General features: G+C 45.6%; 1 protein-coding gene across 8 annotated transcripts in view; it reads left to right on the top strand.

The window, feature by feature from the left end:
• CSDE1 (cold shock domain containing E1) overlaps positions 1-24,982 on the top strand; it is a 522,536-nt gene that overhangs the window by 298,468 nt on the left and 199,086 nt on the right. For all 8 annotated transcript variants that reach the window (XM_069238744.1, XM_069238741.1, XM_069238743.1 and 5 more), the window contains 2 exons: positions 18,664-18,768; positions 20,117-20,292. In XM_069238744.1, coding sequence (XP_069094845.1) covers positions 18,664-18,768; positions 20,117-20,292 — 281 coding nt within the window. The remainder of the gene's footprint in view (positions 1-18,663; positions 18,769-20,116; positions 20,293-24,982) is intronic.

The following is a 24,982-nucleotide window of genomic DNA, read 5'->3' as shown; positions in this document are numbered from 1 at the left end:
ATCTTTTCTGCGTTCACATGCTGTGCATTATTATTACATCTAGTGGTTAGGCCCAGAATTCTCCACTATTTTGTAGTCCTTCTTTCTTGTTTTGTTTTTGTTGTTGTTTGTGTGGTCCTTCTTTTGTTTTTTAGGTCGAGCGCGCAAGCACTTTGACCTGTTGTAAGTATTGTGGGCTTTTAACCACGCCCATGTCACTCCTATCTTTCACTCGTTTGTGGGCTTGAAACTACTTGATGTCATTGGTAATTGCTTTGTGTTTGTCCTGCCTTGAGGCTGTTTTTGTCACACCTTGCAGACTGCCCCTGTTACATGGATTATTGCACGATTGCTGATAGTTCAGCATGGGCAAGGTTTTTTTTTCTCTCTCCCCTTCCTGCTGGATGGTGGCCATGGTGCTCACAGCGCCAACAGGCAAAACAGCTTGAACTCGATCGGTGCTGGTCATATTGTTCAGTTACTTAATCAGTCATTTATGGCTGTCCCCTTAAAACACCTGAAATTGGTAAATGCTTTTCATAAAACAAAGTGAAAGAGGCTCTCCCGGCACAGTGGGAGAGCCGATACTATAATATTCACTGCATTTGGGAAAACTAGACCCATAATGCTTTGCAAGCATTCTTTTTCATAAAATGTTTTGCCCATAAGTCAGCCTGTGGTGGTCCTAGTGCAGTGTGGCCACCACCAAAATGTTAAGCCCACCCGCTGTTTCTGTCTAGGTCATGGCTGGCTCCCCACACTAAGTTAGTGAGGATACCAAAATAACCCCTCCCTCCTTTCAATGTCTTCTTTTTAAGCATTGTCATGGCAGGAACGTTTGTTTTCCATCTGGGAATAGCTTGTGTTTTAAGGGCTGTGTTTGTAATATCATTGCTATAGGCCTGCTACCCCTGAAAATGTGTAATGTACTATGCCCTCTATATATATTCCCTCTAACATATATGGTTACTCTGCATTATATATTGCCATTTTCTTTGTGTGGTTATGCCCTCTAGGGGCTAACTATATAGTTACATTACCATGTTTCTTACAAATACTGTTTTCATTATGGTGTTCTCTAAGGGCTGTTCTAAGCATTAGTCATATCAACATATTGAAATGTGTTGCACTGAAACGTGCCCCATAATACTTTGCAGAGCATTACTTTTACAAAACATTTTTGCTCATAACTCTGTGGTGGTCCTAGGACAATGGTGTAGGAGGCTGGCCTGGCTTGTAGTGGGTACCAAGGGGTACTTACACTCTGTACCAGGTCCAGTTATCCCTTATTAGTGTAGAAGAGGTGTTTCTAGCACCTTAGGCTGATAGAAGGTAGCTATAGCAGAGCAGCTTAGGCTGAACTAGAAGACATGCAAAGCTCCTACTATACCACTGGTGTCATATGCACAATATCATAAGAAAACACAATACACAGGTATACTGTAGGAAGTTGGCTCTGTATGCACTATTTCAAAGTAAGGAATAGTATGCACAGAGTCCAAGGGTTCCCCTTAGAGGTAAGATAGTGGCAAAAAGAGAATACTAATGCTCTATTTTGTGGTAGTGTGGTCGAGCAGTAGGCTTATCAAAGGAGTAGTGTTAAGCATTTGTTGTACACACACAGGCAATAAATGAGGAACACACACTCCGACAATTCCAGGCCAGTAGGTTTTTGTATAGAAAAATATATTTTCTTAGTTTATTTTAAGAACAACAGGTTCAAATTTTACATGTAATACTTCAAATGAAAGGTATTGCAGGTAGGTACTTTAGAAACTTTGAATAATCAAAATAGCATACACAGTTTTAAAATAAATCACATATAGCTATTTTAAAACTAGACACGGTGCAATTTTCACAGTTCCTAGGGAGAGTAAGAGTTAGTTAGTTTTTGCAGGTAAGTAAACCACCTACGGGGTTCAAGTTTGGGTCCAAGGTAGCACACCGTTGGGGGTTCAGAGCAACCCCAAAGTTACCACACCAGCAGCTCAGGGCCGGTCAGGTGCAGAGTTCAAAGTGGTGCCCAAAATACATAGGCTTCAATGGAGAAGGGGGCGCCCCGGTTCCAGTCTGCCAGCAGGTAATTACCCGCGTCTTCGGAGGGCAGACCAGGGTTTTTTTTTAGGGCACCGGGGGGGGGGACACAAGTTAGCACAGAAAGTACACCCTCAGCAGCACGGGGGCGGCCGGGTGCAGTGTGCAAACATACGTCGGGTTTCCAATGGAAATCAATGAGAGACCAAGGGGTCTCTTCAGCGATGCTGGCTGGGGGGGGGGGGCTCCTCTGGGTAGCCACCACCTGGGCAAGGGAGAGGGCCTCCTGGGGGTCACTCCTGCACTGGAGTTCGGATCCTTCAGGTCCTGGGGGCTGCGGGTGCAGTGTCCCTACCAGGCGTCTGGTTCTTAGAAGCAGGCAGTCGCGGTCAGGGGGAGCCTCTGGATTCCCTCTGCAGGCGTCGCTGTGGGAGATCAGAGGGGGCAACTCTGGCTACTCACGGTCTCTGCAGTCGCCGGGGAGTCCTCCCTGAAGTGATTGTTCTCCACAAGTCGAGCCGGGGGCGTCGGGTGCAGAGTATCAAGTCTCATGCTTCCGGCGGGAAACGCAAGTTGTTTTAAAGTTGCTCCTTTGTTACAAAGTTGCAGTCTTGAGTGAACAGAGCCGCTGTCCTCGGGAGTTCTTGGTCCTTCTAAATGCAGGGCAGTACTCTGAGGCTTCAGAGGTCGCTGGTCCCTGGGGAGAGCGTCGCTGGAGCAGTGTCTTTAGAAGGGGGGAGACAGGCCGGTAGAGCTGGGGCCAAAGCAGTTGGTGTCTCCGTCTTCTCTGCATGGTTTTTCAGCTTAGCAGTCCTCTTCTTCTTAGGTTGCAGGAATCTGAGTTCCTAGGTTCTGGGGAGCCCTTAAATACTAAATTTAGGGGCGTGTTTAGGTCTGGGGGGGGTTAGTAGCCAATGGCTACTAGCCCTGAGGGTGGGTACACCCTCTTTGTGCCTCCTCCCAAGGGGAGGGGGGTCACATTCATATCCCTATTGGGGGAATCCTCCATCTGCAAGATGGAGGATTTCTAAAAGTCAGTCACCTCAGCTCAGGACACCTTAGGGTCTGTCCTGACTGGCCAGTGACTCCTCCTTGTTTTTCTCATTATCTACTCCGACCTTGCCGCCAAAAGTGGGGCCATGGCCGGAGGGGACGGGTAACTCCACTAGCTGGAGTGCCCTGTGGTGTTGTAACAAAGGGGGTGAGCCTTTGAGGCTCACCGCCAGGTGTTACAGTTCCTGCAGGGGGAGGTGTGAAGCACCTCCACCCCTCAGGGTGCCATGCCAGCCTCTCACTGCCTATGCAGTATAGATAAGTCACCCCTCTAGCAGGCCTTACAGCCCTAAGGCAGGGTGCACTATACCATAGGTGAGGGAACCAGTGCATGAGCACTGTGCCCCTACAGTGTCTAAGCCAAACCTTAGACATTGTAAGTGCAGGGTAGCCATAAGAGTATATGGTCTGGGAGTCTGTTTTACATGAACTCCACAACACCATAATGGCTACACTGAAAACTGAGAAGTTTGGTATCAAACTTCTCAGCACAATAAATGCACACTGATGCCAGTGTACATTTTATTGTAAAATACACCCCAGAGGGCACCTTAGAGGTGCCCCCTGAAACCTTAACCGACTATCTGTGTAGGCTGACTGGTTCCAGCAGCCTGCCACAACCGAGACATGTTGCTGGCCCCATGGGGAGAGTGCCTTTGTCACTCTGAGGCCAGTAACAAAGCCTGCACTGGGTGGAGATGCTAACACCTCCCCCAGGCAGGAGCTGTAACACCTGGCGGTGAGCCTCAAAGGCTCACCCCTTTGTTCCAGCACCGCAGGACACTCCAGCTAGTGGAGTTGCCCGCCCCCTCCGGCCACAGCCCCCACTTTTGGCGGCAAGGCCGGAGAAAATAATGAGAAAAACAAGGAGGAGTCACTGACCAGTCAGGACAGCCCCTAAGGTGTCCTGAGCTGATGTGACTCTAACTTTTAGAAATCCTCCATCTTGCAGATGGAGGATTCCCCCAATAGGATTAGGGATGTGACCCCCTCCCCTTGGGAGGAGGCACAAAGAGAGTGTACTCACCCTCAGGGCTAGTAGCCATTGGCTACTAACCCCCCAGACCTAAACACGTCCTTAAATTTAGTATTTAAGGGCTTCCCTGAACCTAAGAATTTAGATTCCTGAAACTACAAGAAGAGGACTGCTGAGCTGAAAAACCCCTGCAGAGGAAGAACAGAAGACACCAACTGCTTTGGCCCCAGACTTACCGGCCTGTCTCCTGCCTTCCAAAGAAACCTGCTCCAGCGACGCTTTCCAAGGGACCAGTGACCTCTGAATCCTCTGAGGACTGCCCTGCTTGAAGAAAGACAAGAAACTCCCGAGGACAGCGGCACTGCTCCAAAAGAACTGCAACTTTGTTACAGAGGAGCAGATTTAAAGACCCCTGCAAATCCCCGCAAGAAGCGTGAGACTTGCAACCCTGCACCCGGCGACCCCGACTCGACTGGTGGAGAACCAACACCTCAGGGAGGACCCTCCGGCGACTCCAAGACCATGAGTAACCAAAGTTGTCCCCCCTGAACCCCCACAGCGACGCCTGCAGAGGGAATCCCGAGGCTCCCCCTGACCGCGACTGCCTGAACTCTAATTTCCCGACGGCTGGAAAAGACCCTGCACCCGCAGCCCCCAGCACCTGAAGGATCGGAACTTCTGTGCAGGAGTGACCCCCAGGAGGCCCTCTCCCTTGCCCAGGTGGTGGCTACCCCGAGGAGCCCCCCCCTTGCCTGCCTGCACCGCTGAAGAGACCCCTTGGTCTCCCATTGAAATCTACAGAGAACCCGACGCTTGTTTGCACACTGCACCCGGCCGCCCCCGCGCTGCTGAGGGTGTACTTTCTGTGCTAACTTGTCCCCCCCCCCCCCCCCCCCCCCGGTGCCCTACAAAACCCCCCTGGTCTGCCCTCCGAAGACGCGGGTACTTACCTGCTGGCAGACCGGAACCGGGGCACCCCCTTCTCTCCATTGAAGCCTATGTGTTTTGGGCACCTCTTTGACCTCTGCACCTGACCGGCCCTGAGCGGCTGGTGTGGCAACTTTGGGGTTGCTCTGAACCTCCAACGGTGGGCTACCTTGGACCCAAAACTGAACCCTGTAGGTAATTTACTTACCTGCTAAAACTAACAATACTTTACCTCCCCCAGGAACTGTGAAAATTGCACTGTCCACTTTTAAAACAGCTTATCGTGTTTTATGTAAAAAGTATATATGCTACTGTGATTATTCAAAGTTCCTAAAGTACTTACCTGCAATACCTTTCAAATGAGATATTACATGTAGAATTCGAACCTGTGGTTCCTAAAATAAACTAAGAAAATATATTTTTCTGTAACAAAACCTATTGGCTGGATTTGTCTGAGTGTGTGTTCCTCATTTATTGCCTGTGTGTATGTACAACAAATGCTTAACACTACTCCTTTGATAAGCCTACTGCTCGACCACACTACCACAAAATAGAGCATTAGTATTATCTCTTTTTGCCACTATCTTACCTCTAAGGGGAACCCTTGGACTCTGTGCATGCTATTCCTTACTTTGAAATAGCACATACAGAGCCAACTTCCTACACCGACTTACTCGTTTTGTCCTCACCAGCACACACAAGCTGGCAAGCAGTGTCTGTGCTGAGTGAGGGGTCCCCAGGGTGGCATAAGACATGCTGCAGCCCTTAGAGACCTTCCCTGGCATCAGGGCCCTTGGTACCAGGGGTACCAGTTACAAGGGACTTACCTGGATGCCAGGGTGTGCCAATTGTGAAAACAAAAGTACAGGTTAGGGAAAGAACACTGGTGCTGGGCCTGGTTAGCAGGCCTCAGCACACTTTCAAATCAAAACATAGCATCAGCAAAGGCAAAAAGTCAGGGGGTAACCATGCCAAGGAGGCATTTCCTTACATATACTAAAAATAAAGGTACTTTATTTTTATGACAATATGCCAAAAGTATCTCAGTGAGTACCCTCAGTATGAGGATGCCAAATATACACAAGATATATGTACACAATAACAACAATATGCAGTAATAGCAAAAGGGAGTAATGCAAGCAGTGTAAAGTTACAATAGATTGCAATAGGAGCACATAGGTATAGGGGCAACACAAACCATATACTCCAAAAGTGGAATGCGAACCACGAATGGACCCCAAACCTATGTGAGCTTGTAGAGGGTCGCTGGGACTGTAAGAAAACAGTGAGGGTTAGAAAAATAGCCCACCCCAAGACCCTGAAAGGTAGGTGTAAAGTGCACCTACTACCCCCAGAGAGCACAGAAGTCGTGATAGGGGGATTCTGCAAGGAAAACCAACAACAGTGGATTTCCGGACCGGAGTACCTGTGAAACGATGGGACCAAGTCCAGGGGTTGCAACAGTGTCAGATGCCCAGGAAATGCCAGCTGAGGGTGCAAAGGAGCTGCCACCAGATGGGGGATGGAAGAAGCTTGGTGTTTTGCAAGAACGAAGAGGACTAGGAACTTCCCCTTTGGAGGATGGATGTCCCAAGTTGTGAATAAGCTTGCAGAAGTGTTCACACGCAGAAAGACCACAAACAAGCCTTGCTAGCTGCAAGGGTCGCAGTTAGGGTTTTTGGATGCTGCTGTGGCCCAGGAGGGATCAGAAAGTTGCCACTTGGAGGAGGAGATAGAGGGGGTGCCCAGCAAGTCAGGGAGCCCTCACAGAAGCAGGCAGCACCTGCAGAAGTACCGGAACAGGCACTTAGAGGAGTGAACCGGAGTCCACCTGAAGTCAGAAAAGGGAGTCCCACGACGCCGGAGGACAACTCAGAAGGTTGTGCACTGCAGGTTAGTGTGTTTGGGACCCAGGCTTGGCTGTGCACGAAGGAAATCCTGGAAGAGTGCAGAGGAGCCGGAGCAGCTGCAAATCACGCGGTACCCAGCAATGCAGTCTAGCGTGGGGAGGCAAGGACTTACCTCCACCAACTTGGAATGAAGTCACTGGACTGTGGGAATCACTGGGACAGGGTTGCTGAGTTCCAGGGACCACGCTCGTCGTGCTGAGAGGGGACCCAGAGGACCAGTGATGCAGTCTTTTGTTGCCTGCGGTTGCAGGGGGAGGATTCCATCGTCCCACGGGAGATTTCTTCAGAGCCCCTGGTGCAAGAAGGAGGCAGGCTCCCCCCAGAGCATGCACCACCAGGAAACAGGCGAGAAAGCCGGCAGGATGAAGCGATACAAGGTTGCAGTAGTCGTCTTTGCTACTTTGTTGCGGTTTTTCAGGTGTCCTGAGCAGTCAGCGGTCGATCCTTTGGCAGAAGGTGAAGAGGGAGATGCAGAAGAACTCTGGTGAGCTCTTTCATTCGGTATCTGCAGAATTCCCCAAAGCAGAGACCCTAAATAGCCAGAAAAGGAGGTTTGGCTACCTAGGAAGGAGGATAGGCTAGTAAGAAAGGTAAGAGCCTATCAGAAGGAGTTTCTGACGTCACCTGATGGCACTGGCCACTCAAAGCAGTCCAGTGTGCCAGCAACACCTCTGTTTCCAGAATGGCAGAGATCTGGGGCACACTGGAGCCCTGGGCACCTCCCGTGGGAGGTGCAGGTCAGGGGAGTGGTCACTCCCCTTTCCTTTGTCCAGTTTCGTGCCAGAGCAGGGCTGGGGGATCCCTGATCCGGTGTAGACTGGCTTATGCAGAAATGGGCACCATCTGTGCCCATCAAAGCATTTCCAGGGGCTGGGGAGGCTACTCCTCCCCAGCCCTGACACCTATTTCCAAAGGTAGAGGGTGTAACACCCTCTCTCTGAGGAAGTCCTTTGTTCTGCCTTCCTGGGCCAAGCCTGGCTGGACCCCAGGAGGGCAGAAACCTGTCTGAGGGGTTGGCAGCAGCTGCAGTGAAACCCCGGGAAAGGCAGTTTGGCAGTACCCGGGTTCTGTGCTAGAGACCCGGGGATCATGGAATTGTCTCCCCAATGCCAGAATGGCATTGGGGTGACAATTCCATGATCTTAGACACGTTACATGGCCATGTTCGGAGTTACCATTGTGACGCTATGTATAGTGCACGCGTGAAATGGTGTCCCCGCACTCACAAAGTCCGGGGAATTTTCCCTGAACAATTTGGGGGCACCTTGGCTAGTGCCAGGGTGCCCACACACTAAGTAACTTAGCACCCAACCTTCACCAGGTGAAGGTTAGACATATAGGTGACTTATAAGTTACTTAAGTGCAGTGGTAAATGGGTGTGAAATAACGTGGACGTTATTTCACTCAGGCTGCACTGGTAGGCCTGTGTAAGAATTGTCAGATCTCCCTATGGGTGGCAAAAGAAATGCTGCAGCCCATAGGGATCTCCTGGAACCCCAATACCCTGGGTACCTCAGTACCATATACTAGGGAATTATAAGGGTGTACCAGTATGCCGATGTGAATTGGTGAAATTGGTCACTAGCCTGTTAGTGACAATTTGTAAAGCGGAGAGAGCATAACCACTGAGGTTCTGGTTAGCAGAGCCTCAGTGAGACAGTTACGCATCACACAGGGAACACATACAGGGCACAATTATGAGCACTGGGGCCCTGGCTGTCAAGGTCCCAGTGACACATACACTAAAACAAGATATATACAGTGAAATATGGGGGATAACATGCCAGGCTAGATGGTACTTTCCTACAAATGGGACCACCTGCAAAGCATTGATCATAATATGCTCTTTCAGTGTAAATCATCTCTGGATCCCCACACTGTTAGTGGGGACTCTAAAGGAACAACCCCTCCCACCATTCAATGTATTTTAAGCTATTTAATGGCTAGAACTTTTGTTTTACAGCTAGAAATTTTATTTTAAAGGCCTTGTTTGTAGTTTCCTTGCAGTAGGCCTGCTAGCCCTGAAAACGCCCTCCAGGGGCTAAGTATGTGGTTACACTTTATTACTTTCGCTTGTCTTTTTTCATGGGGCTAATCATATGGTTACACGGCCATTTTTCTTTCAAACGTTATATTTGTTATGGTACTTTCAAGGGGTTGTTTTGAGCATTACAGTCTAATGGCAGAGTTATTTTTTTCCTGATATCTTTAAATAATTGTATAAGTTTTAATAATCTCTCCTTATTACAATTATGAGCATAATTCAGACCAATTTAAATCCTTATTTCACTATGACTGTTTGAACACTGTTGATATTTTTGTTCACAATAGCAAACGTTGTCTTGTAAATGTGTTAACCAGCCGGCAACGCTGATGGTGGGGTGGTGAAAAGTGGTGTTCTATTGCAATTCCCTGGGCAGATTTAAATTAGGATGCTAAATGGCAACATTTTCATTTTTTTTTTTTTTGCTGCAAATTGAGGAAGAAGGTAAATGGAAGTGCTTTAGTTATATGCAGGGCCACTGGATTTATGACACAGACAAAATTATAAGGCAGGGTTGAGCAGTTTGTGGCAAAAAAAGTCCAGTTATGAATTTACAGTGGCAGTAGCTCTAACTCAAGAAAATACGAGACCTATTGCACTGCAAATGCTTGTTGTGTGTTGGTGGGTGCCTACAGTACCTCCATTTGGTGTCCCCTGTGATGTTGTGCTTCCTCTGGAAGCTCCCACCTTTTGGTTGCCATCTTCAGATTCTTTTTTTCTCCATTTTTGGTCTGGAAGCCTGCTGAAGGGTCAACCACACAGATTGTGACGAAACAATTGCAGAAATCACTGAAAAGTTCACTGGATTCATCTACATCATTGAGGAAGAACTTAGAGAGAAAGATTAAAAGGAGAAAAGTAAAAATTTGGGAAGAACTTAGGAAAATGCCCATTCAGGGACTCCTTGAAGGGCCTTGATGGAGAAGGCTCTAAGAACTGCCATCACATGTTATTTCAAAGACAAGCACCCAGTCGCAACCTTTGTCTCCCCATCGATCACTGGAGTGAGGACTGCAACACCTGCTCAGATTTTATGCAGAAAACGCTGTGGGTAAGGGAGACAGAGAAGAGCATATCGCAGCATGCAGAGCCAGAAGACGAAACCATTGTTCAGAGACCAAGGCCTCTCCAGCGAAGAGGAAGATAAAGTTGCTGAAGAAGCAGGGGAAGACACGTCAGATGCTGAAGAACAGATGACAAAGAAAAACAAATGTGATGAGAGGAACGTTGGGCTCGAAGAAATTGTCGAAGAAATTGTCAAAGAAATCTGACATCGAAAGGGACCTCAGCGTTGAAACACTCACCATTGAAACACTTGCCGTCTGCAGACCTGCCGGAGAGAAGGAGCCCCACAGATCTCTCAAGGGATGGTTCACGGCTCAAAAGCGGAACATGAAAGCTCGACGACTGATAAGTCGTCAGAAGATTATGCCACGTACAAAAGGAAGACTCCCGCTCTTGAACCCGCAGAACCGGTTGCCGAAATAGAAAGAAAATGAGACTGGAGGCTGCAATGTCTGCTCTCCTGCAAAAAAAGGAGCTTGATGACTGTCTGAATCACACAAAAAGCTTCCAACGTGGAAAGATCTCTGGACAAAAGAGTTAAGGAATTGGAACCTCCCCTTACCCCAGAACCTCAAGAAGACTAGGAAGAGCTCTTCTATGAAGAGGAAGAAAAACTAATTGAAAGCTTCCAAAGACCAGAGGCTGAAGTATGCAGGGTAATGGCAGGAATTAAAGACAGACTCCCCTGTGGAAAGAGTCGACTTTTCTCTATCAAAGACTTAACCTCCATACAACATTGGCATTTATAATCAGGTAATCAGACCTACTGCTGATAAATATGGGGTACAGCTTGAAAAAGAAAAAACCCAATCATGTTTTATTCTGGAAATCCTAAAACCAACTCTGATAAGAAATCAGTTTCTGCCCATGTTCCCTATCTCCAGTGTCTGCTGGACATTGAAATACCCTACTGATGAGCTGCAGTGACTAGATGAGGGAAGAGCACCACCAATCGAAGGATAAATACTGTTGGGCAAAGGAATCCCATTAGCTTGCTGCTTCTTCACAGGGCAGTGTGGTAAAGCAGCAGTTGTGTGAAGGCCCTAGCTGGCTATTTGAGTGTGAACTGTATTGAACGATTGGAAGGTTGTTGGTGACCGACCTCAGCACTACTGCTGCAAGGCATAGGAGTGTCCACACATAGTAAGTGGCCCCAGGATAAAGAGAAGCTTCATCCAATCACAGCTGCATCATTCTGAGGCTTGCTTCATAGGTAATGCGCAAGCTGGGCAGATTGTCTTCATTAGAATTTTTTTTAAACACGCTTGTATTCAATGTAACTCATTCACATTTTCTTCATATTAACCATGTCATAGGAAGCATCCATATTATAACGGTGTATCATTAAATCATCAAAAAAGCTTTATCACCATCCCCAATGAATTTGGTGCCTATATTGCCCTTTATTAGGGGGCATATACTAGAAAATGAAGGATACAACTGATGAGAAATGACTGGCTGGTGTCATGTCGTATGCAAATGATTTGAAGAGTTCACATGCATATGTGTATTCAGAATTAAGATTTTTTTAACCACATAAGCCAGCGCCAATACAAAATTAAGAAACTCGTGTATCTGAGTAAACGGAAAGAAGCACATGAAACTTGTGGCAAAGTTATCCACGTTTGCTATTGTGACCTATCAACCAAGACTCAGGATCCTGTGAGGCCTGTATGGGGTTTGAGGCAAAGATGCTGAAGAATTGAGACAGGGGTACACACTACGTTATGGAGAACCAAAAATACATTGCTTCCCTCTGAGTTTTGGCGTTGTTGCGTCAGGAGGAAGATAACACTGTGGAAGGAGTAAAAACTAACTTCGAAAAGACCACGCAAAACAAGGAAAAATAGACTGGCAATGCCGAAAGATAATGGTGGTCGAATTGAAAACTGCCTCCTGAAGGCAAGTCAGCCTTGACACTGAAGATCTCATTGACCAACTCTAGACAAAGCACGAAGATCTCCTTGGGGCCCATCCAAAGGATACAGTACGTGGGAAAGGTGCCAAAAAAGATTTGTGAAAGACGAACTAAGCAGAGAAAAAGAAGAAAGCAACTACTACAACAGAAGTCTAATCTATGTCGAAAAAGACCACTTCACCTACCCTTGACGCCAAAGAACGTGACCTTGAGATAGAGGGCAAGAAAAGAGGGCTCAAAGCTGAAACATTTGCTGTTTTGCAGAAAAAAAGATTTTGATGCCTTGTTACAAGCTTTCAGGATTCCATCAAAATCTTCAACAGAATGCTTGAGAGGAGGAAAAGATATGAGGGAACTAGAACCACATCTGATCTTTAGGAGGAAGAGTAACAAGAGCTCTTCTTTGATGGAAGCAGAAGGACAGTCTACATCAAAAGTTGCAGAATCAGGTGTGTCAAAGACCAATGGCAGGATCTTGTGTCGGATTCTCCAGAAGCCAGCAACACCTCTCAAGGCAATCTCCTCCAGATGATGTAATCATGTATAACCAGCTGGAAAAAAAAAATAAAAGTAGCTGAGCGGTACGAGTTGGAACGGGATGGAGAAAAGGCACAGACCTTTTTCTTACTGGAGACGCTGATGTCATCTCAAAACTAGGTCCAGTACCTTTTGAATGCTCCCAAGCATCATAAATCAAGGAAGAGAGGCTATAAATGGAGCCAGCAACCTGCAGGGCAGTGACTCCTAGGGTTGAGAAAAAATACAAGCATTGCTTCAAAGATCCAGCATACATCTGGGGCAATGTAGTGGTAGACCGAATCATCGTAGCCTCAGCCAGGTATTGCAAACACATGCCTAAAGTCAGCAGTAGATGCTACAGATACAGGAGCAAGACAGTTGGTGACAGGGGCAACATTAATCCACAAGGCATGGCTAAGGATATCCGGTTTCAAGCTTGAATTACAGGCCAACTTAGTGAGCCTGTTTAATGGTGAACATTTATGTGGCAAACTAGCAGGCGATGCAACAAATTAAATATATGTTCAATGGCATGTGTAGCTGCAGATACACATGCTATGCATAGTCTGCCATCTAGTGTTGGGCTCAGTGTTACAAGTTGTTTTTCTTTGAAGAATTGTTTGAGTCACGGGATCAAGTGACTCCTACTCTTCGGCTCCATTGCGCATGGGCATCGACTCCATCTTGCATTGTTTTCTTTCGGTCATCGGGTTCGGATGTTTCTTTTTGCTCCGATAGTTCGAGTTGGAAAAGTTCTAAAACTCTAATTCTCGTCGGTATTGTTTCGATCGCGTACCATCTTCTATCGACACTCTGGTACCGTCGGGTCAAACATCTTTACTCGCCCTTCGGGGCGCCCGTGCCCAACTCTGGCCTGGTTGGGCCGACCGCATGGAAGCCTCATGGACCGGGCCCCATTCCTCTTTTGTCCTCTGTGCTACATGAAATTTCCCTACACAGACCAACATCTCATCTGTAATCTTTGCCTTTCCCCAGACGATCGGGAAGAAAATTGTGAGGCCTGCAGATCCTTCTTTTCCAAGAAAACGCTCTGACAGAAGAGCATGGAGACTCAAGATGGCATCCAAGAGCACCGAACGTCTTGATGTCAAAGATCATGCACCCGGCTGTCTGTTCGAGGATCCGACTCTGAGCAGGAGTCTGAGGAGGACAAGACCGGTCACAGCAGGACAGCACATGAGTACGCCTGCCCCTGTCCCAGCCAAGCCCAAACATAAGGCCTTGGGAACGCCACTGCCGTAAGGCCATGGCTCGACCCGTAAAAAGACCTTCGGTGACCAACTGTCACCTTCGGCACCGAAAAGGCCACGCCACCCAAGTCATCGGACTCTAGCCGAGGCTCTGTCTCAGAGTCCACCAAGCATCGATCCTTCGAGACGACCTCGAAAATCGTTTTCAGAGCCGAGGCCATCATCCACTCTGAGCCTTTTGATACCGAATAAAACCGCTTCGGAGCCGACAAGTCCAATTCATACGGAGGAACATGGACTTTCACAACTAATCAAAGAAAGACATATCACTGAGGGACACTCACCAATGGAGGCAATAGATGAAAGGCAAACCAGGATTCACATCCACAAGGACACTGGCAGAATTATAACAGCACCTCCTCTAAAGCCTAAGATGAAATTAGCCTTTCAAGAAGAACTGGATACTGCTCAGACACCAGCTAAAGTGCCAAAAACCAAAGAGAAACCTCCACCTCCTCAATTTTCTCCTCCTCAGTCACCTCCTCCCTCTCCTCATTTGCTTATTTCTCCCCCTATTAGTCCCACACCTGTGCAATCGCCTGTACATTCATTTGATTCACAGCACGACAATGTGGATCCATGGGATATTTATGATCCAGATCCCATTCCCTATAACAACCGAGACTGCTATCCCTCTAAGCCATCACCACCAGAGGATAGTACAGGCTACACTCAGGTCATAGCTAGGGTGACATCCTATCACAATGTCACCATGCACACTGAGCCGTTAGAGGATGACTTCCTTTTTAATACACTCCCCTCTACACATACCACCTATCAGTGGCTTCCTATGCTCCCAGGAATGTTAAAGCATGCAGACCAAATATTCAAGGAGCCAGTTAACACTAGAATAATTACTCTTAGGGTGGAGAAAAAACATAAGCTACCTCCCTCTGATCCTGCCTTTATCACACAATTGCCTCCAGACTCTGTAGTGGTAAGCGCAGCCAGAAAGAGCAAACTCAGTCATCAGGGGATGCACCCCCACCAGACAACGATAGCAGAAAGTTTGATGCTGCGGGCAAAAGGGTGGCATCTCAGGCAGCCAACCAGTACAGGATAGCCAACTCTCAAGCATTGTTGGCTAGATATGATAGAGCCCACTGGGATGAGATGAGACATAATACAACATCTCCCCAAAGAACAACAGGAGAGGGCGCAACAAATAGTTGAGGAAGGGCAAGCTATCGCAATCAATCAGGTCAGGTCAGCCCTAGACTCTGCAGACACAGCAGCTAGAACAATCAACACTGCTGTCACCATAAGAAGACACGCATGGCTTAGATCTTAAGGATTTAAGCCTGAAATACAACAGGCTGTCCTCATTATGCCGTTTAACCAAAAACAGCTTTTTGGCCCAGAGGTAGACACGGCTATTGAAAAAATGAAAAAAGATTCGGACACAGCTAAAGCATGGGTGCTTTGTATACAACACAATACAAGGGATCCTTTCGTAAGCCCCAATACAGAGGTGGATTTAGAACCCAAACACCTGAGGCATCCACCTCACAAATAGTCCACCTACCAACCTCAATATCAGAGGTAGTTTCAAAAGCACTTAGAGGCCAGTACCCCAGAGGCAGGGGAAAATATCAGTCCACAAAACAAGCCTCACAACAGCTAAAGCAGTGACTTGAGCCATCCCTTCCCAATTCACACCTCATCTGTGGGAGGGAAGACTGCAAAAGTTCTACAACAATTGGCAACCCATCACAACAGACAACTGGGTATTATCAATTATCCGCAATGGCTATTGCATAGAATTGGTACAAACGCCACCAAAACCACACAACCTCTCTACACAATATATCGCCCTGTTGCAAGAGGAAGTAGAATCTCTATTACTCAAACAAGCAATAGAGCCAGTCCCACAAAATCAACTAGGAACAGGAGTTTACTCAATTTACTCATTCCTAAAAAGGACAGAACCTTAAGGCCAATATTAGATCTCAGAACCCTCAAACTTATCATCCTTTCAGAACGTTTTCACATGCTAACACTACAGGATGTTGTCCCACTACTTCAACAGCGCGATTTCATGGCAACATTAGACCTCAAAGATGCGTATTTTCACATACCCATCCATCCAGCGCACAGAAAATATCTCAGGTTTGTGATTCAAGGGTAGCATTATCAGTTCAAAGTGTTACCCTTCAGAATAACTACTCTGGGAGCTTTCACAAAATGCCTGGCGGTAGTTGCAGCCTACCTAAGAAGGCAACACATTCATGTCTTTCCATATCTGGACGAATTGCTAATAAAATCCAACAGTTATACACAGTGTCAAAACCATACGCATTATGTAATACAAACCCTACACAACCTAGGGTTCTCCATAAACTACCAAAAATCACACCTACAACCTGCGCAAATTCATCAATATTTAGGGGCAACACTAAATATACAAACAGCGCTTGCAAGCCCAAGTCCACAAAGAATACAAGCATTTCGCAATATATTGCCACAAATACAGCCAGCCCAACAGCACACTGTCAAATTTGTCATGAAGCTATTGGGCATGATGGCATCCTGTATCGCCATTGTCCCACATGCAAGACTAAACATGCAACCTTTACAACAGTGCCTTGCACAGCAATGGTCACAAGCAGAGGGTCAACTTAAAGTTCTAGTGTTGATAGACCGCCAAACATGCATGTCCCTTCAGTGGTGGAATTCCACAAACCTAAACAAATGGCAGCCATTTCAAGACCCTGTGCCTCAGACCATACTTACAACAGATGCATCAATGATTGGCTGGGGGGGGGCGCACCTCAACAATCACAACATTCAAGGACAATGGGACACCAAACACAAACAGTTACATATAAATCACTTAGAGTTGCTAGCTGTATTTTTAGCACTGAGAGCTTTTCAGCCTCTTCTCACTCACAAGAATATCCTTATCACAACAATGTATTACCTAAATTAACAAGGAGGGACCCAATCATCCCAGCTCTCCCTCCTAGCCCAAAAAATTTGGCAATGGGCAATCAACAACAAAATTCACCTGGTAGCACAATACATTCCAGGGGTACGCAATCAATCGGCAGATGTTCTCAGCAGAGATCATCAACAAACACACAAGTGGGAGATTCAGCCTCAAGTGCTTCAACTATACTTTCAACATTGGGGAACACCAGACCTAGATCTATTCGCCACCAGCGAAAACGCAAAATGCCACAGCTTTGCATCCAGGTACCCACATCCCCTATCCAAGGGCAGTGCTCAACGGATGAATTGGTTAGGGATATTTGCTTACTCTTCCCCCTCTCATTCCATTTCTAGTCAACAAACAGTCAAAACACGCTCAAACTGATACTCATAGTGCCAACATGGGCACGTCAACTCTGGTACACAACACTATTAGACCTGTCAGTAGTACCACATATCAAACTCACAAACAGACCAGATCTGTTAATACAAAACAAACAGATCAGGCATCCAAATCCCAACATACTCAATCTAGCGATTTGGCTCCTGAAGTCATAGAATTTGGGTATCTACAACTACCAACTGAATGTATGGAAGTAATTAAGCAAGCAAAAAAAAACACACGATCAGGCAGTGCTATGCCAACAACTGGAAAGGTTTTGTGCATTACTGTAGGAAGTAGGCTCTGTATGCACTGTATTTCAAAGTAAGGAATAGTATGCACAGAGTCCAAGGGTTCCCCTTAGAGGTAAGATAGTGGCAAAAAGAGATAATTCTAATGCTCGATTTTGTGGTAGTGTGGTCGAGCAGTAGGCTTATCAGAGGAGTAGTGTTAAGCATTTGTTGTACACACACAGGCAATAAATGAGGAACACACACTCAAAGACAATTCCAGGCCAATAGGTTTTTGTATAGAAAAATATATTTTCTTTATTTTAAGAACCACAGGTTCAAGATTTACAAGTAATACTTTAAATGAAAGGTATTTCAGGTAGGTACTTTAGGAACTTTGAATTAGCAAAATAGCATATACAGTTTTCACATAAATGACACATAGCTATTTTAAAACTAGACAGTGCAATTTTCAACAGTTCCTGGGGGAGGTAAGTATTTGTTAGTTTTTGCAGGTAAGTAAACCACCTACGGGGTTCAAGTTTGGGTCCAAGGTAGCCCACCGTTGGGGGTTCAGGGCAACCCCAAAGTTACCACACCAGCAGCTCAGGGCCGGTCAGGTGCAGAGGTCAAAGTGGTGCCCAAAACGCATAGGCTTAAATGGAGAAGGGGGTGCCCCGGTTCCAGTCTGCCAGCAGGTAAGTACCCGTGTCTTCAGAGGGCAGACCAGAGGGGTTTTGTAGGGCACAGGGGGGGGGACACACAAGTCAGCACAGAAAGTACACCCTCAGCGGCACGGAGGCGGCGGGGTGCAGTGTGCAAACAGCTGTCGGGTTCGCAATAGGTTTCAATGGGAGACCCAGGGGTCTCCAGTGATGCAGGCAAGGGGGGGGGGCTCCTCGGGGTAGCCACAAACCTGGGCAAGGGAGAGGGCCGCCTGGGGGTCGCTTCTGCACTGGAGGTCGGATCCTTCAGGTCCTGGGGGCTGCGGGTGCAGTGTCTTTACCAGGCGTCAGGTTCTTTGAAGCAGGCAGTCGCGGTCAGGGGGAGCTTCTGGATTCCCTCCGCAGGTGTCGCTGTGGAGGCTCATGGGGATCAACTCTGGCTACTCGCAGTCGCCGGGGAGTCCTCCCTGTAGTGTTGTTTCTCCACAGGTCTCCTGCAACAACATGTACTTTTTGGGAAGTAATAGGGAAACGGGACACTCTTAAATAAGAATGCTAGTATTACAAATGTGCCATTTGGCTGTTGGTCTCTACTCCTGGATTCAAAGCTCCCAGTAACCAGATTGATGGTGAAGAGCTGAGGTATGTTATCAGAGAATGCAAAACGTATTGAAGTTTTTTTTTTTGTTCTAATAGTCTATATGACCGCCGCTTTCAATATAAAAACATTGCCTTTCTTACAGTATTGTTTCTTCATAGGATGGTGAAGAAGGGATAATCTCATATGAGGATTGTGGTATTAAACTTACTATCCCATATCATACTAAGGACTTGGATGGACCTGCTCCTCAGATTGGTGACAAGGTGAGCATATTTTCAGGGCTAGATTTCTTCTAGAGTGATTCTTGTGACACTGTTTGACATTTGAGCAAAACTGCCAATATTTATTATATAACTGGGCATTTTAATTGAATTACAGGTGGACTGCTGCAATTGAATATTTAGTGAAGTATGATGCTTCATTAGTTTATTGTGATTGTAGTGGAAGGATCATTCTACAGTGTGATATTAATTTGGGGAAAAAGGGATGAGAGTGGCTGCTATTTATGTTGCAGCACATGTCCCATCAGGGTGGAAACCTAAGATTTGGAAACAAAAAAAGGAAAGCTCGCTCACAAGTCCTCTGCAAAGACACTGTGGATAGAGATTTCCCAAAAAATAAATTATCCTGGTTGAAGGCCATTGCTTGGTTAATTTGGAGTATGCAGAACTTAATCATTGTGTGGGGTTTGGAAGTTAAGCATAGCAAGAGAAGAGTGATGGTAGTATCTACAAGTTATTGTATTAGTTTGATCTTGGATTTAACTCTGAGAGTCAGCATTCCTTTCCCTATCACAGTGATATCCCAGCCAGTGAGGCTTCTGAATCTTCTGGTGGGTGTGGGTAATGATTGTGAAGTCCTTATTGATTGAATAAATAATTGCTCAGGCTCTTTTAATCGATCTTCACTGCTATATATGAACATGGAGTATCTTCTTGGAAGCAAGAACAGCCTAAAAAGATAATTGTTTTTATAATTATCTAACAAAGCCTATCTGAATTTTTGCACAATTTGTTTTATTTGTATTCTTTCTAAAGAAAGCTTTCTATCAAAGTAATAAAATTAGCTAAGAGCAAAAGAAAGTCCTTCAGTGAAAAGTGAAGGAAAACTGTGCGGATTGACAGCACCCTATGTAGACTTGCACAGTAGAAAACAACTGTGTCAGCAGAATGACTACATTTTCACATATGACACAGCTGTGATTGTTGAAGGTAGTTTATCTTTAGGCACTGTTTACAATTTTGTAGCATAAATCCAAATACCTCTCTGATCTCCCACTTTGTTTACTAATGACACTAGGCCTGTTTAAACTAAATACACTTCATCCCAGTCATGGAGCTTGTAGTGTAGTGCATTTCTTATCAAGTATCATTTTGTACATGGGAAGAAATAAAAGCATTTTCCGATCAAGCATCTTTGAAGGACGTGGAAGATGGTAAAGATAACTTTCTGCACTAGCTAACAAGTTAAATTGCAGTTAAAAGAACGTTGAGTGAATTGGGTGTAGGCTGTAAAGTCAGTTGCTTTCAAAATAAGATACTAGTCGATTTGACTTGCTTTTAACATATATATATATATATTTTTTTTTTTTGTTTTGTTTTTTATTTTAAGGTGGAGTTCAGTATTTGTGAAGTGAAAAGGACTGGCATGCAGAGTGCTGTTTCACTGAAAGTAATGGGACGCAATTCCAATGCTAAGAGGTACTTGGGTTACGTGGCCACTCTTAAAGATAATTTTGGATTCATAGAAACATCCAACCATGATAAGGAAATCTTCTTTCATTACAGGTAAGTCACTGGTACAATTGGTATACTGTTTCTAGAATGTTACTTCTGTGCAAGGCTCCATACACTACACGCTTCTCATATGTAGAATCTTTCTGTCAAACGTGTAGCTGAGAGCACAGTGAGTTTGTGGGCTGTTATTTACACTGTTTCAACTGCTTTAGTATATTCTGGGACCTTCTGTGTAACCAGCCATGATTCTTTCCAGGGGTTTCCTGTGGTACATAGCTTTTTTTTTTTTTTTTTTTTGCTTCTAGGACAGAAACTTATTTTCTTTGTTTCAAACTTCACTGTTCCCTTACAAGGACAGGTTTATATCCCTCAAACCTTTTCTTCAATCTTTATCATTGCATTTTGTGCAAGGCGTTTTCATTTCAGTATAAGGACTATTTTTACTTATCTTTATTTTCCCAGTAGGGAAGTAGTTGTACTTTTAATTATGAACACTTTTTGGTGTTCATTGGGGAAATCAACAAGAATAACCAACTATGCTGGTGCAGGAGGGAGGAGAAGCTGGCTGCAAACACATGCACTCTTAGTGAGTGCTGCAAATAGAAAATTATGCTGGGCAGGAAAACGCAAGCAGCAGAAGGACACTTAAAAAAGAAAGGAAGCAGTACTTGGGCCATATTCCAGGGAAGAGGAAGTTATGTTGTCACATGCTGACCATCCAGAAGCCAGCAAATAAGATACATCCGGTGAGCCAGTGGTAAGCAGTAGGCGGGCTCTAAGCCCTCATTTAGCTAACAAAATGTCTCTCAAGCCACAGCACAGTCACTGTCGCAGGAAGACATAAAAAGTGTCACCACAAAATACATGATACATAAAAACACATGTGGAACCTGATTCTCAGCCTTTGCAGCAAGGAAGAGGGCACAGTCTTCAACTCTGCTGGGACGCCATCAGCAAGGATAGTAAGAGGCTGTTTTGCCCACATGGTAAGGTGTGTGATATTGAGAGATATTTAAAAGTGAAATGTGTATGGAGTTAATGTTGACATGCTTCTCCAGTCAGACAGAAAAGCTATTTTCATTGGCAGGGCTGTACCTGGATTCTAGAAAAGGGGCGTGCCATGTCGACTTAGTCTTTTTCTCTCCACCAGCACACACAAGCTGTGAGGCAGTGTGCACGTACTGAGTGAGGGGTCCCTTAGGGTGGCATAAGACATGCTGCAGCCTTTAGAGAACTTCCCTGGCATCAGGGCCTTTGGTACCAGGGGTACCAATTACAAGGGACTTACCTGAGTGCCAGGGTTGTGCCAATTGTGGAGACAAGGGTACAGTTATAGGGAAAGAGCACTGTTGCTGGGGCCTGGCTAGCAGGGTCCCAGCACACTTTCAAATCATAACTTAGCATCAGCAAAGGCAGAAAGTCAGGGGTTAACCATGCCAAACAAACAATTTCCTTACAGGTACTAACACAGTTTTAACATGTGCAAACAGTGATTAGATGTGGTTAAAAATGATTTATTGAACCAAAGATAGCTTTAATACTTCTGTATGGATCTGCAAGCGCTCACCATGGTTTATTGTTAATTTTATTGGCCATAATTGGTGAATTTCAGTGGTTTTTCCTCTGAAATTCGAAACAAACATTTTAACTGGGCTGCAGCCACCTGCATTCTGACATAATATACTGCGCATACCCTTTATCTAGCAGGATCTGCGAGTTTTGCCACAAACTGCATTCCTGTAGCTGTTCTCTGAGCCAGTTAGATCCTTTACAAATATGATGGCAGTGCCTTCGTCATACGCAATGGTCATTGGATGCAGACCCTCTGCCATTATCAGAGATGTGCTGCGTATATCACATTTCACAGCTTTTTACTGCGCTTAGCAGGCTCTAACTTCACTACCTGCCGACTGACCCAGTTAGCCTTTAGTGCTTCCCAGCCTCCCTGCACAACTACTTGGCACTTTCAACAGGCTTGTCCTCGTACAGCAGCACCTAGGCTGCGGCCTGGCTTTGTATGGGTCCCAGGGCTACCTAACCGTCTGCCAAGCTCCATAGTTTCTAAACTCTGGGACTGCTTTACACCTGCCCCTGTCCCACCAAACTAGCATGGAATAGCTGAATAACCTGCGTAGCAGGCTGCAAATGCAGATCTTAGCCTACTCCCAGGTCCTGCATCTATCCTTGCCCACAAACTCTTATCTGCACATAGTCTTTGGAGAGAAATAATTATATTGTTTAACTTTACTACCATGCCTATGAAACGCAAGACTAATATTTTTTTTGCCTGGAACAGTGTATCCCCAAGCGTCCCCACCCCTTTTAAGACCCATCCACACCTTTCACAACAAGTTTGGTGCTTGACTTATTATTTCTGTTGCTGACAGACACTTAGCAGTATTTACAGAATCTGCACTTCGCAAATGAAAAAAAAAATAAAAATCACTCTTGTTCAATCTGTATGTAGTTAGTTTGAGCTGTCCTGCTAAAGATCAGACTGCCCAATAAGGTAAATCAGGCAATACAATTAGTTTAACCCTTTGAAGCCGTACGGGCAACTTTTTGTAATGCAAAATTTCAAAAAATGACTAATGCATTCACACCAAACCACAAAAAGCTGGTAAACCCGTATTAACTTTATTGCGTTGTTTGCTCCTTATTTGGTGTCTACCTACTTTCCTTCTTACCAGACTGAGTCATAATGGCAGTGTTCTGTTGTAGAAAGTTGGCTCTGTATATACTATCTCAAAGTAACAGATAGTGTGCACAGAGTCCAAGGGTTCCCCTTAGAGGTAAGATAGTGGCAAAAGTAGATATTTCTAATGCTCTATTTTGTGGTAGTGTGGTCGAGCAGTAGGCTTATCAGAGGGTAGTGTAAAGCATTATTTTGTACACACACACACACACACACACACACACACACACACACACAGGCAATAAATGAGGAACACACACTCAAAGACTAACTCCAGGCCAATAGTTTTTTATATAGAAAAATATATTTTCTCAATTTATTTTTCGAACTACAAGATTTGAAGTATATACATAAAATGCGAGGGCCTATCAGGTGCAGAGGTCAGAGGTGCCCAAAACACATAGGCGCCTATGAAGAACAGGGGTGCTCCAGTTCGTCTGCCAGCAGGTAAGTACCCGCGTCCTTGGAGGGCAGACCTGGGGGGTGGGGGGGGTTTGTAGAGCACTGGGGGGGACACAAGTAGGCACACAAAACACACCCTCAGCGCCACAGGGGCGGCTGGGTGCAGTGTGCAAAGCAGATGTTGGGTTTTGTATAGGAATCAATGGAGGGACCCGGGGGTCACTCTAGCGGTGCAGGTAGGGCACAGAGTTCGGCACCATAAAAGATCCGACTGAAAAATTTGGCGCAGAAACTAAAGTAGCATGTTCCTTCAGAGCATTTGGAATCCAGTCACTCCTCCACCACACTCTCACCTATTTAACTCATATTAGAGACAATAGACGCTAGGCAGCGCAAAATATATATTCAAGAAGGTGCAGCACGAATTGTAGATTCCCCTACAGTTACTTTTAAAAGGAAGCTAACCTTCCTGGTGGCACTGGGCACCTCACCACCTAAAAAACTCCAAGGAAAAGACTGGTTCAACAGAGGACATTGTTTGTCCTCTTTCTCCTCCTCCTACTTCACCTACTTCTCATCCCCCTCATTCTCCCATTTCTCCATCTGAGGGAGACCACACTCAACAAGGTTCACCATTATTTGAGGAACACTGTTTAGAGGAGATATCACCACATCAGGATCCCTGGGATTTGTATGATCCAGACCCAGTTATTAATACTGCACCACACTTGTATCCCGCTAGATCTTCCCCTCCAGAGGTTACTACCAGCTACCAACATGTCATTGCTAGGGCAACTGTGTACCATAATGCACCTTTACATAAGGATCCTTGTAAACATGATTTTCTATTTGACACAATTATACCACAAACAGGGACACCCAATATCTCCCTATGCTCTTGGGTATGATGCGTCATGCAAACAACATTTTCGAAGAGCCGGTCTGTTAAAGAATAACACCAAGGGTAGTTTAAAAATACAAACCAGCTCTTTCTGACTCTGTTTATCAGATCACAACTGCCGCCAGACTCTATAGTGGCTAATTCTGCCAGGAAAAAAGCTGGAGACTCTCCCCCACCGTACAAAGCGTAAAAAGATTGATGCGACAGGCAAGAGAGTAGCTGCGCAAGCAGCTAATCATTGGTAGATAGCTAACTCCCAATCCCTACTCTCTAGATATGACAGAGCTCACTGGGATGAAATGGAGGATTTCCTCCAATATCCCCCAGAGTGGCATCATAAACGTGGCCGACAAATTGTGTTGGATTTGCAAAGTGTTGCTGATAACCCCATCAGATGTTCTCTAGATGCTGCAGCTTGTGGCATAAACACAAGTGTTGTAATCAGAAGACATGCATGGCTTAGTTGCTCTGGGTTTAAGCCAGAAGTGCAGCAAGCAGTTTGAAATATGCTCTTTAATAACTTATTTTGTCCACAAGTGGATTCCACCTTGGGAAAACTAAAAAAGGACACGGGCACTACAAAGGCCATGGGAGCTCTTCAGTCACAGGCACAAAGGTCCTTTTTTTTTTTTTTTTTTTTTAGTTGCCCACTCTATAGAGGGGGCTACAAATCAACAGCTTCATCAGATCCTTCCACCTCTCAAATCAAACATAACTCAGGTTCCAATACCAGAAGCTTTTTA

The sequence above is a fragment of the Pleurodeles waltl genome, chromosome 6 (genome assembly GCF_031143425.1).
Source record: "Pleurodeles waltl isolate 20211129_DDA chromosome 6, aPleWal1.hap1.20221129, whole genome shotgun sequence".
NCBI classification, from domain to species: Eukaryota; Metazoa; Chordata; class Amphibia; order Caudata; family Salamandridae; genus Pleurodeles; species Pleurodeles waltl.
Note: the sequence above shows the minus strand (reverse complement) of the source record. Positions and strands in the feature narration are given on the sequence as shown.